This window comes from Myotis daubentonii, chromosome 3 (genome assembly GCF_963259705.1).
Source record: "Myotis daubentonii chromosome 3, mMyoDau2.1, whole genome shotgun sequence".
Classification (NCBI taxonomy): Eukaryota; Metazoa; Chordata; class Mammalia; order Chiroptera; family Vespertilionidae; genus Myotis; species Myotis daubentonii.
In genome coordinates this window covers 162,609,810-162,622,793 of record NC_081842.1, presented here as the reverse complement: position 1 = coordinate 162,622,793, position 12,984 = coordinate 162,609,810, and the positions used below count along the sequence as shown (strand labels likewise).

Here is a 12,984-nt window from a genome sequence, read left to right as displayed (position 1 = left end):
CCAAAAAGGAGATGATTTTTTTTTAAACATAAAATATTGCCAGTTCCGGTGTGGCTCAGTGGTTGAGCGTGGACCCATGAACCAAGAGGTCACAGTTGGATTCCGGGTTAGGGCACATGCCCTAGTTGCCCGGTCGATCCCCAGTAGGGGGCGGGCAAGAGGCAGCCGAGCAATGATGATGTTTCTATCTCTCCCTCTTCCTTCCTCTCTCTGAAATAAGTAAAAACATATTTTTTAAAAATAAAATATTTCTGATACCTGGATATTTCCAGTAACTCCAATAATTTTTATAAATGTATTAAAGCAATTTTAATTTTTTAAAAGGCATGTACTTTTACATTTTTTTAAATTTCATTTTAAATCTTTTTTGTAAAGACTGTTAAGCCAATAAAATTAAATGTGCATATTTCATTACAGTGCTTTGTGCAGGAGAGTATAAAATCAAGCAATGACAATATCAAATCTTGAACACTGGGCATTATTAATATAACTGTAGTGATAAAGTACTGGAAAATTTAGATGTTATAGACAATTAGTGCAAAGATAATTAAAACTGATAAAGCTCTTCTTCCTATCAGTCTTTTTAGGTTAGTTAGTTTGACATCTTTTATTGGTGCTCTTGAAAGTTTACAAATATTGATGAAACATTGTTAAGAACCCTTTACTAAGAACCAAAAAGTAATTTCATTAGCTTCAAAATAAATTGGTATTTAAGAAATGAAGCTAGCTTTTAAAATTCATTTCAAAGACCTAATGAATTAGCCCTTTTGGAAAAACATGAAAGAGCAGTCATTAAGTAAAAAAAATGACATTCAAAACTTCCAACAATCTGACCATAACTTTTTTTTTTTTTGGTCAGCTTTCTAAGGAGAGCCTATCTAAGTTCTGTGCTTTAATCTGACCAATCTTTTTGCTGTATCAAATAGATTTTATACTTTTTTGCCTTTGGACTTTGTGTTCTTGGTCCAAATTGCAGATCCCCCAAACCCCATAGCCTTGCTCTCTTTCTTTCTAAGTTCTATCAATCTTTCAAGATCATTGAGCATCCTTATAACCAGTATTTTGAACACTGCATCTGGTAGATTGCTTTTCTCCTTTTTGTTTAGTTCCTTTTTTGAAGTTTTCTTCTGTTTTTTTGTTTTGATTTGTTTTCATCTGGGACTCCCTGTGTTTGTTTCTACGTACTAGGTAGAGCTACTTGCTACTGTCTCAGTCTTGGTAGAGTGGCCTTAATGTGTTGGGTGTCCTGTGGGGCCCAGTGGAGCTTTCTCCCTGTCACCTAAGCAGGTGCTCCAGGTGTGCCTCCGTGTTGCTTGTGCCTGCCCCCTCTTGTTGTAGTTGAGTCTTTTTTTTAAAATATATTTTATTATTGATTTTTTTTTTACAGAGAAGAAGGGAGAGGGATAGAGAGTTAGAAACATCGATCAGCTGCCTCCTGCACAACTCCTACTGGGTATGTGCTGGCAACCAAGGTACATGCCCTTCACTGGAATCGAACCTGGGACCCTTCAGTCCACAGGCTGACGCTCTATCCACTGAGCCAAACTGGTTAGGGCTGTAGTTGAGTCTTGAATGCTGTTAGCACGTCAGTGTGAGGTATTGATTCTCAGGCTGATTGGTTCTGAGGACTGGCCGTGACTACAGTGGAGGAACTGTTGTGCAGGGACTGATCCTATGGAGCAGGCGTCACTTTAGCAGGGCTCTGATGCCTGCCACATCTGCCCTTTAAATATGTTGTTTGTGGAGTGATTGGACGTGGTGATCTGGTGAGGTCCTCCATGTCACTTAGTCACAATCTGGTTTTCACAGCCAAAAGTTATGGGGACTTCTCTTCCTGGCCCTGGAGCCCTGAGCTGGGGAGCCTGGGGTGCTGCCAGGATATCTCATTCCTCAGGGAGGACCTCTGCAGCTGAGATATCCCTGTGGTTTTTAACCACCACACCAGCCCATTCTGAGTCTTCGCCCCTTCCTACCAGTCTTAATGTGGTTTCTTCAGTATATCCCTTGTGATAGGGACTTCAGGCTAGACTTCAAACAGTTCTCAATGATGGTTATCCTGCAGTTTAGTTGGAATTTTGATGTGGTCATGGGAGGAGGTGAGTAAAGTGTTTACCTACTCATCATCAAGACCAGAAGCCTTTTTCCATTTATTTTTAAAAATTTAATTTTTAAGTAGATTAATTTTTTTAGAGCAGTTTCCAGTTCACTGCAAATTGAGTGGAAGATTTAGAGATTCCCCATGTACCTCCTGCCTCCACACATGGTTAGCCCCTTCCCCCCCTTACCAACACCTCCCACTAGATAGAACATTTGTTTACAATTGATGAACTTACATTGATACATCATCACTCAGAGTTCATAATTTACATTAGGATTTATACTTGGTGTTGAACATTCTATGGATTTGGGCAAATGTAAAATGACATGAGCCCACCATTTCAGTATTAGGTAGAGTAGTTTGCCCTAAAAATCCCTCTGTTCCCCACCTATTTATTCTCTGCCCACTCACCGCTGGCAACCACTGATATTTTTACTGTCTCCATGGTTTCACCTTTTCCAGAATGTATATTTTTTAGACTGGCTTCTTTCACTTATTTAGCAATATGCATTTAGATTTCTTCCATGTCTTTTCATGGCTTGAAAACTTGTTCTTTTTAGTGCTGAACAATATTCCATTGTCTGGATGTACTACAGTTTATCTGTTCACCTACTGAAGGACATCTTGATTGCTTCCAAGTTTTGGCAATTATGAATAAAGCTGTTATAAACATTCATATGCAGGTTTTTGTGTGGACGTAAGTTTTCAACTCCTTTGATAAGTAACAAGGAGTGTCATTGTTGGATAGTATGATAAGTCTATGTTTGTTTTTTAATTTAAATTTTTTTTGTTAATCTTCACCTGAGGACATTTTCCCATTGATTTTTAGAGAGATTGGAAGGGAGGGAAGAAACAGAAAGAGAGAAACATTGATGTGAGAGAGACATCAATTGGTTGCCTCCTGTACCCACCTTGACCAGGATGGAGCCTGCAACTAAGATATGTGCCTTTGACCGGAATCGAACCTGAGACCCTTCAGTCCGAGGGCCAGTGCTCTATCCACTGAGCCAAACCAGCGAGGGTGGTCTATGTTTGTTTTTGTAAGAAAACACCAAACTGTCTTCCAAAGTGGCTATACCATTTTGCATTCCCACCAGAAATGAATGAGAAATCCTATTCCTATTCCTATGCCAGCATTTGGTATTACCAATGTTCTAGATTTTCGCCATTTTAATAGGTGTGTAGGGATATCTCATTTTAATATTCATCTTCCTGATGACATGACATGGAGAATCTTTTATTTTATTATTTTAAAAATATATTTTTATTGATTTCAGAGAGGAAGGGAAAGGGAGAGAGAGAGAGAAACACCAATGATAAGAGAGAATCATTGATCGACTGCCTCCTACACGCCCCACACAGGGATCAAGCCCACAACCTAGGCATATGCCCTGACCAGGAATTGAACTGTGACCTCCTGGCTCATAGGTCTATGCTCAACTACTGAGACACCGAGCTGGGCTGGAGAGTCATTTTATATACTTATTTGCCATCTGTATATCTTCTTTGGTGAGATGTCTGTTAAGATATTTGGCCCATGTTTTAATTGACTTGTTTTCTAATGGTTGAGTTCTAAGAGTTCTTTATATATTTTGGATAACAGTTTTTTATTGGATGACTTCTGAATTATTTTCTCCATCTGTGGCTTGTTTTTTCATTCTATTGACAGTGTCTTTCTCAGCAGAAAATTTTAATTTTAATGAAGTCCAGTTTATCAGTTCTTTCATGAAGTATGCCTTTGGTATTATATTTAAAAAGTAATTGTCACCCCTGGCTGAGTGGCTCAGTTGGTTGGAGCATCAACCTATACACCAAAAGTTGTGGGTTCAATCCCTGGTCTGTGCCCGTAGGGGAGGCATCCGATAGATGTTTTCTCACATGGATGTCTTTCTCTCTCTGTCTCTCCCTTCCTCTCTCTAAAATTAATAAACATCAACAAACATATCCTTGGGTGAAGATTAAAAAAAAGTCATTGCAGCCCTGGCTGGTGTTCTCAATGGTTAGAGCATTGGGTTGTGCACCAAATGGTCGCAGGTTTGATTACCAGTCAAGGGCACATATGTACCTGGGTTACAGGTTTGATCCCTGGCACCTGTCAGGACACATGTGGGAGACAACCAATCAATGTGTCTCACATAGATGTTTCTCTCTCTCTCTTTCTCCTCCTCCTACTCACTCCCTCCCTTCTTTACACGCTCTCTCTAAAAAAAAAAAAATCAATGGAAAAAATATCCTTGGGTGAAGATTAATACACGAAAAAAGTCATTGCTAAACCCAAGGTCACTTAGATTTTTCCTATGTTCTAGAAGTTTTATAACTTTGCATTTTATTTTTAGGTCTGTAGATCCATTTTGAGTTAATTTCTGTGAAGGGTATAATTTAAAGTCTGTGTCTAGATTTATTTCTTTGCAAGTGGATGTCCAGTTGTTCCAGTGCTATTTAGCCTTTGCTCCTTTGTCAAAGATCAGTTGACTATACTGGTAATTATGGGTCTATTTTTGGATTCCCTATTCTCTTCCATTGATCTATTTGCCTATTCTTTCACCAATACCACACTGTTTTGATTACTGTATTTGAAACACAAAGCACTTTAAATACAATAAATGCACTTGAAATACAAATGAATATATTTTCAATACAGTGAATACTACCTATGTGAAGTTTTAATGATGAAATTTGAATAGAGTCAAGATGGGTAAGTAGCAAATATTAACTGGAATATTTGGAAAGAGCCATTAATTCTTAGTTGGACAGGGTTTTTTTTGTGTGTGTATGTGTATGCGTGTAAAAGGATATTTTGTGCCCTAACTGGTTTGGCTCAGTGGATAGAGCGTTGTTGGCCTGTGGACTCAAGGGTCCCAGGTTTGATTCCGGTCAAGGGTATGTACCTTGGTTGTGGGCACATACCCAGTAGGGAGTGTGCAGGAGGCAGCTGATCGATGTTTCTAACTCTCTATCCCTCTCCCTTCCTCTCTGTAAAAAATCAATAAAAAATATTTTTTAAAAAAGGATATTTTGCTATACATATTGTATAGTAATATTTTTTCTAAAATTTTTGTTTCATATGATGAAATCATTGTCATCACAGTTGATAACACTTCCATAGTCCTCACTATGTGCCAGTCACATGTAAGTGCATCATACATTTCTCTCATTTAATTCTCACAACAACCCTATGAAGTTAGTATTAATATTAATTTCATTTGAGAGATAAGGAACCTGAAGCACAGAGAAGTGAAATCCAAGGCCACACAGCTAGTAAGTGGTATTGCCAGGATTCTAACCCAGATTGTCTGGCTCCGAAGTCTGTGCTTTTAACGACACTATCAATATTCCCTGGTGCCATCTTAGCAAGTTTTACAACTACTGTTACATACTTATATTTGAGATTATATTCAATATCTAAAGTACTATTAACAAGGAATAAAAGAACCTCAGTTTTCTCATTCTTGATAAGAAGTAGCAGGGAATGGAAGTCATAATTTTTAAAAACCAATCACTGAGAAATTTCAGGACTAAATTTACTCATTTAAGAATTAATTATCGACAGAAAAGTTTTCAATAGGAACATAGGTAAAATATTAGAAGTCATTTGTCTTTGAGTATTTAAGTATGATGATCTGAATTTTAATAGTGATCTTTTTTCTGAAGCTCTAGAAGGCATGTTGCCTTTCGCTATACTAATTTATTATAAACTGAGAAATGATTTGTGAGTTGGAGAAAGAAAACATTTTTATTGTATATGAATAAAGCCAAAGTAGAAGGTTAAGATAGCATTAGTTGAATGACTAGTAATATACTTTTAGTTTTTTGTGATTAAAATGATCTTTAGCTCTCATCTAAACATATTTAATATTTACTTTTTTCTTATTTTATATTTAGTATTTGAACTATGATTATAAAATAAAAATCTCATAGTTTTATAAAAATAATTTTTCTATATTTATTAAAGAGCATACTAAGCCAAATAAGGAATATCATTAAATTTTTACTTAATCCTGGCCCATGCATGGCTCTCTTAAATAGAGTGACACTTTCCCCCTAAATATATTATTAAGCACAAAAAGTTTGTTGCTATTAACTTTTGTAAACAAAGTAATAAACAAACTTAAGATTTCTGATTTGGTTGAAAAAAATGAAAATCATTTCTTTTTTAAAAAATATTTTATTGATTTTTTTACAGAGAGGAAGGGAGAGGGATAGAAAGCTAGAAACATCAATGAGAGAGAAACATCGATCAGCTGTCTCCTGCACACTTCCTACTGGGGATGTGCCTGCAACCAAGGTACATGCCCTTGACCGGAATCAAACCTGGGACCCTTCAGTCTGCAGGCCGACGCTCTATCCACTGAGCCAAACCGGTTAGGGCTGAAAAATCATTTCTTTAACATATATTGTAACTTGCCTTCAGTCACAGATGACCTATTCTCAGCATGAGAACTTGACCTTATAAACTAAATATTGAGAAGAATCTGATTCTTTGTAACTTTCTTTTAATAAAGGAAATAATTGTGTTTTCATGGAATAATCTCATCAGTGTTTGAGTAGTAAGGTAAAAATTTAAAAATACAAACATGGCCCAGCTGATGTGGCTCAGTGTTTGAGTGTCGACCTATGAAACAGGAGGTCACAGTTCAATTCCTGGTCAGGGCATATGCCCAGGTTTTGGGCTCAATCCCCTGTGTGGGGCATGCAGGAGGCAGCCATTCAAAAACAGATGTTTCTGTCTCTCTCTACCTCTGCCTTCCTTTCTGAAATAAAAAAGTATATATATTTAAAAAAATACAAACACTAGTTTCATCTTTGTTGAAAATATAGCAGACTAGCTCTGGCTGCTGTGGCTCAGTTGGTTGGGTGTCATTCAGTGCACTGAAAGGTTGACAATTTGATTCCTGGTAAGGGCACATGCCTGGGTTGCAGGCTCTATCCCCAGGTAGGGCGTGTACAGGAGGCATCCGATCAATGTTTCACTCCCACATTGATGTTTCTCTCTCTCTCTCCCTCTCCCTTCCTCTCTAAAAAAATCAATGAAAGATACTTTAAATAGCTATAAAGGAGCCTTAAAGGTATTTAAGGAAAAAAATAAGTTATAAACTCTAGCTAGATTTTGTTCTCAAATTTTCTGTCACACATAACACATACCTGTAATCCTATCTAATAAAAGAGAAAAATGGTAATTGGCGTACGACGATACCCTTTTCATTGGCTAATCAGGGCTATATGCAAATTAACTGCCAACTATGATTGGCAGTTAACTGCCAACTATGATTGGCAGTTAACTGCCAACTAAGATTGGCAGTTAACTGCCAACAAGATGGCGGCTAATTTGCATATGTAGGCACAATGCAGGGAGGCGAAAGGGAAAGCAGGAAGAAGCCCCCTGCCACTGACAGTGATCGGAAACCCAGGGGGGAGCTAAGAGCTGGGGCGCAGGGCAAAGGCAGCCCTGGGGCCGCCTTTGCCCTGCCCCCCAGCCATGATCAGAGAATCAGACGCCTTTGCCAACCTGGCCAGTGATAGCAGGAAGTAGGGGTGGAGCCAGCGATGGGAGCTGGGCACAGTCGAAGCTGGCAGTCCCAGGAGCTAGGGGTCCCTTGCCTGGGCCTAAAGCGGAGCCCACGATCGTGGGGCCGCTGCAGCTGCGGGTCCCCGCTGCCCGAGCTGGACGCCTCAGCCAGAGGTGTTAGGCCTGGTCAAGGGGCCGATCCGGTGATTGGTGATTGGAGGGTGATGAGGGTCAACTCCTCTGGCCGAGGCATCAGGCCTGGGCGGGGGTCTGAGCCGGGGATTGGGGGGATATGATGGTCCCCTTGCCCAGGCCTGAAGCCTGGGTCAGAGGCGTCAGGCTTGGGCGGGGGGTGGAGCAAGCGATCAGAGGGAGATGGGGGTCCCCTGCCCAGGCATGATTCCTGGGCCAGAGGCCTCAGGCCTGGGCGGGGGCCAGAGCCAGTGATCGGGGGGAGATGGGGGTCCCCTGTCCAAGCCTGACACCTCTGGCGGAGACGTCAGGCCTGGGCAAGGGGCCGATCAGGCGATCGGAGGGTGATGGGGGTCTACGCCTCTGGCCGAGGCATCAGGCCTGGGCAAGGGGCCGATCCTGCGATTGGAGGGTGATGGGGGTCAACGCCTGAGGGTTCCCAGTATGTGAGAGGGGGCAGGCTGGGCTGAGGGACACTCCCCCCCCCACACACACCCAGTGCACGAATTTCGTGCACCGGGCCCCTAGTCCTATATAATAAAGAGGTAATATGCACATTGACCATCACTCCGACACACAAGATGGCCGCCCCTGGTGGTCAAAGATGGCCACCACAAGATGGCCAGTAGGAGAGGGCAGTTGTGGGCGATCAGACCAGCATGGGAGGACAGTTGGGGGCAACCAGGCCTGCAGGAGAGGGCAGTTGGGGGCAATCAGGTCGGCAGGGGAGGGCAGTTAGGGGCAATCGGGCTGGCGGGGGAGCAGTTAGGCGTCGATCAGGCTGGCAGGGGAGTGGTTAAGGGAAGATCAGGCTGGCAGGCAGAAGCTGTTAGGGGCAATCAGGCAGGAAGGCAGGCGAGCAGTTGGGAGCCAGCAGTCCCGGATTTTGAGAGGGGTGTCCAACTGTCCGAGAGGGCAGTCAGATATCCCTCGAGGAGTCCCAGATTGGAGAGGGTGCAGGCTGGGCTGAGGGACACACCCCGCCCATGCATGAATTTTGTGCACTGGGCGTCTAGTATCAAATAAGCAGGGATTCATGTGATTTCTAAATAATGTTGCAAATAGACTCTATTTTAGGTTTCCTTTTTCCTTTTCATTTTGAAAACAATTAACACATTGTATGCGGGAAACGTGTTTACACGTTTTACGTATTTATACGTTCTACCAGTGTAGTAGAGCGCGGGACACGTATTAATACGTTTTTTATAGACTAGTGGTAGAATGCGGGTAACGTATAAATACGTAAACTAAAGTTATCGTAATTTTACTGAACGTTGCCATTTGCGCAAAAAATTAGCAAAAATGGCCCACGCCACCTGTTAGTGTGCGATAAAAACTACCCGCAAACAATGTGTTAAATGAGTTTTATTCACATTTTTTTTTCTGCTCCATTTTCCCAAAAGGCTGCCACTACTGTTCCCTTTATATATTCTATTTTTGTTATGATAATTATTTACAGGGATGATAATTGCTTGCCTCCCCCACCCCTCAAAAAAACCCACATTTATCTCATGCAAACTTGGATGATGAATATTTAATGTAAAGTGATTGTGTAAGGAAATTTCAACCCCTAAGTGAATGTAAATGTGAAATGTCTCTAAAATATTATGTAGTTTAAAAATGATCATATTGACCCATTACCCTATTGCATCTAATTGCAATGATTATATTTGTATATATAATCATTTTATCCTATGAATTACTTTCTAAGGACAAATTTCCAAGTATGTTATATACAGGGATTTTAAAACCCCTTTTAATAACTGTTCCCAAATATTTGAAAGAATTATTTACAAGCCTATTACTCGCCCTCGCCGGTGTGACTCAGTTGGTTGGAGCACCGAGAGGTAGCTGGTTTGATTCCCAGTCAGGGCATATTCCTGGGTTGTGGGTCTCCAGTAGGGGGATTCATGCTGCTCTCTCACATTGATGTTTCTTTCCCTTTGTCCCTCTCCCTTCCTCTGTCTCTAAAAATCAATAAAAGTATTTTTTAAAACTATAAGCGTACAAGTATCTGGTCATTTTGTCAAAAGCTGCTAGGTTATTTTATTATTTGAAGTCTTAAAAATTATAATTGTTTCCTTATTAACTTGAAATTTCCAATTTGAGGTGAATTCTGGCCTTTTGACTTTACCACTATTATTCTTTTATGTGTTTAAGATATTTGAAGAACTATGAAAATCCTTTTATCATCCTTCTCTATGTATGGAGAGCCTGATTTCTTTTCATTTGTTAATAAATAATTCATTTCTCAGAAATGTGAAAAACCTAGTCTTTGGGTTTTAAAATCATTAAATATGCCAAGTCCTTATAATATTTCTAGCTCTCTGAAAATTATCAAATAAGATGAAAATTTACTTTTTTTTTCTTCTCAGTGTTACCCACCAGAATAATTTAGGCTTTTCATGGATAGTAATGTCAGTGTTCCTTTGGTAATTAATTGTTGATCCCTGCACTGGACTCCAAGTTGCTTTTTTTTTTTTTTTTAAGTAGGAGTCTTAAAGTGACTTTGTATATTAGTACTGTTTTCTATGTATTTTTGAATTTGAAAATTTATCTTTTGACATTAAGTATTTCTTGATGGGACTAAAAATTTTGTTGAATATCTGACAAACCTCTATAACCTATAACTAGGCTAGATGGATGTTATAAATTTCTAATGTCAAAGTGTTTTTAAAATAGAGAGTTTTGAGAAATAGGAAAGCTATCAGAATGCACAAAAATGGACATCTGAAAGAATTGCTGAATCATTAATGTAAAGGGGTTTGGCATATACAGTAGGTGTTCCCATACCTTAAAAGGTTAACACATGATCATCACCTTTTCACTATACTCTAAACATTATGTACATTTACTTTTCTGCATAAATGTTCTTTTTTATTTTAAGTTTACAGACTTAAGATACTTAAGTATAAGGCTCTATGTAATTTTTTTCTATGCAATTTTTTTGACATTTTCTTATTAATCCATCTTTCAATATTATATTAGAAATAGGAACACTTTGAAAAGATGAGGAGACCATACAGGAAATAAGAGATTAGTTATATACATTTAAATTATGACTCATAAATATCCAAAATATATAAGAGCAGACATCAAAAGGGTATATAAGTGATATGACATAAAATTTGTTGATAAATATACCAAACTACAATAAATAAATGAACATATATTCCTAAGAAAAAAAGGATTAGAAGGAAATACACTAACATTTAGCAGGGAATTATCTAAAGTGGTATGATAGGGAGGTTTTTATTTTAATCTTTTTCCTTTCTGTTTTCCAAAATCTTTAACAATAACTTATATTTATAATTAGGGAAAATGTGTTCTTAAAAGAAAAAATATTTCTCATACTATTGCCCCAAAAATAGCATATCCAGATTTTAAGCTGATCCAGTTAAGGTCTTGAAAGAAACATGAGTATTTACTGTTGGTAACCTGATACTTTTCCCCTCTCTGTCCTGCAGCACAAAAGGTCTTCAGTGACTCTAAGGAATTAGAGGTGTCTCGTTCTATTTTAGTTGAAGTAACTAAAATCAGATATGAATATTTCATAAATATTAGTTTGCCAGAACTATTAACTTTTATTTATATAAAAAGACCATTTAAAATCATTAGCTAAAATAATATTTAAGTCCTCTAGTTATTTTTAAAATATTTTTTTGAAGTTTATGATATAGCCTTTTTACAATGTGAAATTTGTATATTGACTTATAGCATTTTGATTGATAAACCCCAGGAATTTTGAAAATGACACATTTTTTGAAAATTTTAATTTAGACAAACCATATTTTAGTATTGTATATCTTACACTTGAGTAACTTGAAATTAAAGTGAAAATACCTAAAATAAGTACCCATGGGTACTTTTATTTGCATAATAAGTTTAACTTATTTTAAGATAGGATGCCTAATAGCTATAATTATTTTTGTTACTTTTCACCTAGAATGGAGTAAATAAAAAAACGTAGTTATGACATTGTATGCTGAAATATTGGTGTCTTAATCTACTTGGCCTCTTAAAAAGGAAATACAGATGGTAGAGCCAGAAGGAAAATGAATAGTTAATCGTGGAGGAGGAGAAAACCTAGCTCAGATCTTTGACTAGCGGCAGCTGGGGAAGTGACGTCCTGTAGCATTTGCTGTTCTAGAAAGTACAGAGACACGTAGTGAGAATGGGAGGATCTAGAAGGCTGTCTCCTGTGTAGTGTATATTTATCTGTAAGTGAGCTGTTGGGGAAGGAATTAAATACGGATATGCTGTCTGCTTGCTGCCTTAAGACAGCGAGGCTGAATTGCTAATTGCTTTAACTTTTAAAATACCCTGCTTGGTTTATTTTCCTTAGAATCCTTGTATTGCTAAGACTGGGGACGCAGTTTTCTTTCACAAAGGGAAATCTAAGTTCATTTCAAGGCATTCGAAATGGGGAAAGACTATTATTGCATTTTGGGAATTGAAAAAGGAGCGTCAGATGAAGATATTAAAAAGGCTTACCGAAAACAAGCCCTCAAATTTCATCCGGACAAGAACAAATCTCCTCAGGCAGAGGAAAAATTTAAAGAGGTCGCAGAAGCTTATGAAGTATTGAGTGATCCTAAAAAGAGAGAAATATATGATCAGTTTGGGGAGGAAGGTAAGAATTTGGTGTATATCTTTCTGTCTCTCCAGCTCTGTGTCTCTCTCTCTCTCTTTCCCCGTTCTCTCTCAGCTTTCTGGCTGTCATTAAATTAAATCATCAGACATATCAATGTAGAAAGATAAATAATGGATAAAAACAAAATTTATCTCTGATGATATGAATGAATATTACATAGCTGTCAATCAAATATACTTGGTTGCCTTTTTTTAAGATTTTGGCATTTTGTAATATCCGTATTCTACCACTAGATTTATATTGTTAACATTTATATTTGAAAAGGAACCTTAAATTCTCATACACATTAATGAATTGTGTCAAAAGTCTTATGCAACCTGTTTTATTTTTTAATGAGTTTTCTGCCAGAACCAGTAAAGATCCTTCAATCATTTAAAATCTTAAGATTGGCAGTTCAAATTCTGGTTAGTTTCTATTTTATTCACAAAAAAGAAGTTTTTTGCCTTTCTTATAGCAAAGCTAGTTTAGCTTGAACAAGAGAAAGTCGTCTCTCTGAGAAGAAGGCCTAGGCATTTAGCTCTAGTTGTTTTTGGC

General features: G+C 38.3%; 1 protein-coding gene across 4 annotated transcripts in view; it reads left to right on the top strand.

The window, feature by feature from the left end:
- DNAJB4 (DnaJ heat shock protein family (Hsp40) member B4) overlaps positions 1-12,984 on the top strand; it is a 53,568-nt gene that overhangs the window by 30,312 nt on the left and 10,272 nt on the right. Inside the window, exons 1-2 of one of the 4 annotated variants that reach the window (XM_059689131.1) lie at positions 11,919-12,016; positions 12,142-12,429. The exons of 1 other annotated variant lie outside the window; for it this stretch is intronic. In XM_059689131.1, coding sequence (XP_059545114.1) covers positions 12,219-12,429 — 211 coding nt within the window. In that variant the 5' untranslated portion in view covers positions 11,919-12,016; positions 12,142-12,218. Of the gene's footprint in view, positions 1-11,918; positions 12,430-12,984 lie in introns of those variants that run through there. 2 more of the 4 variants (XM_059689130.1, XM_059689129.1) reach the window with 2 other exon arrangements.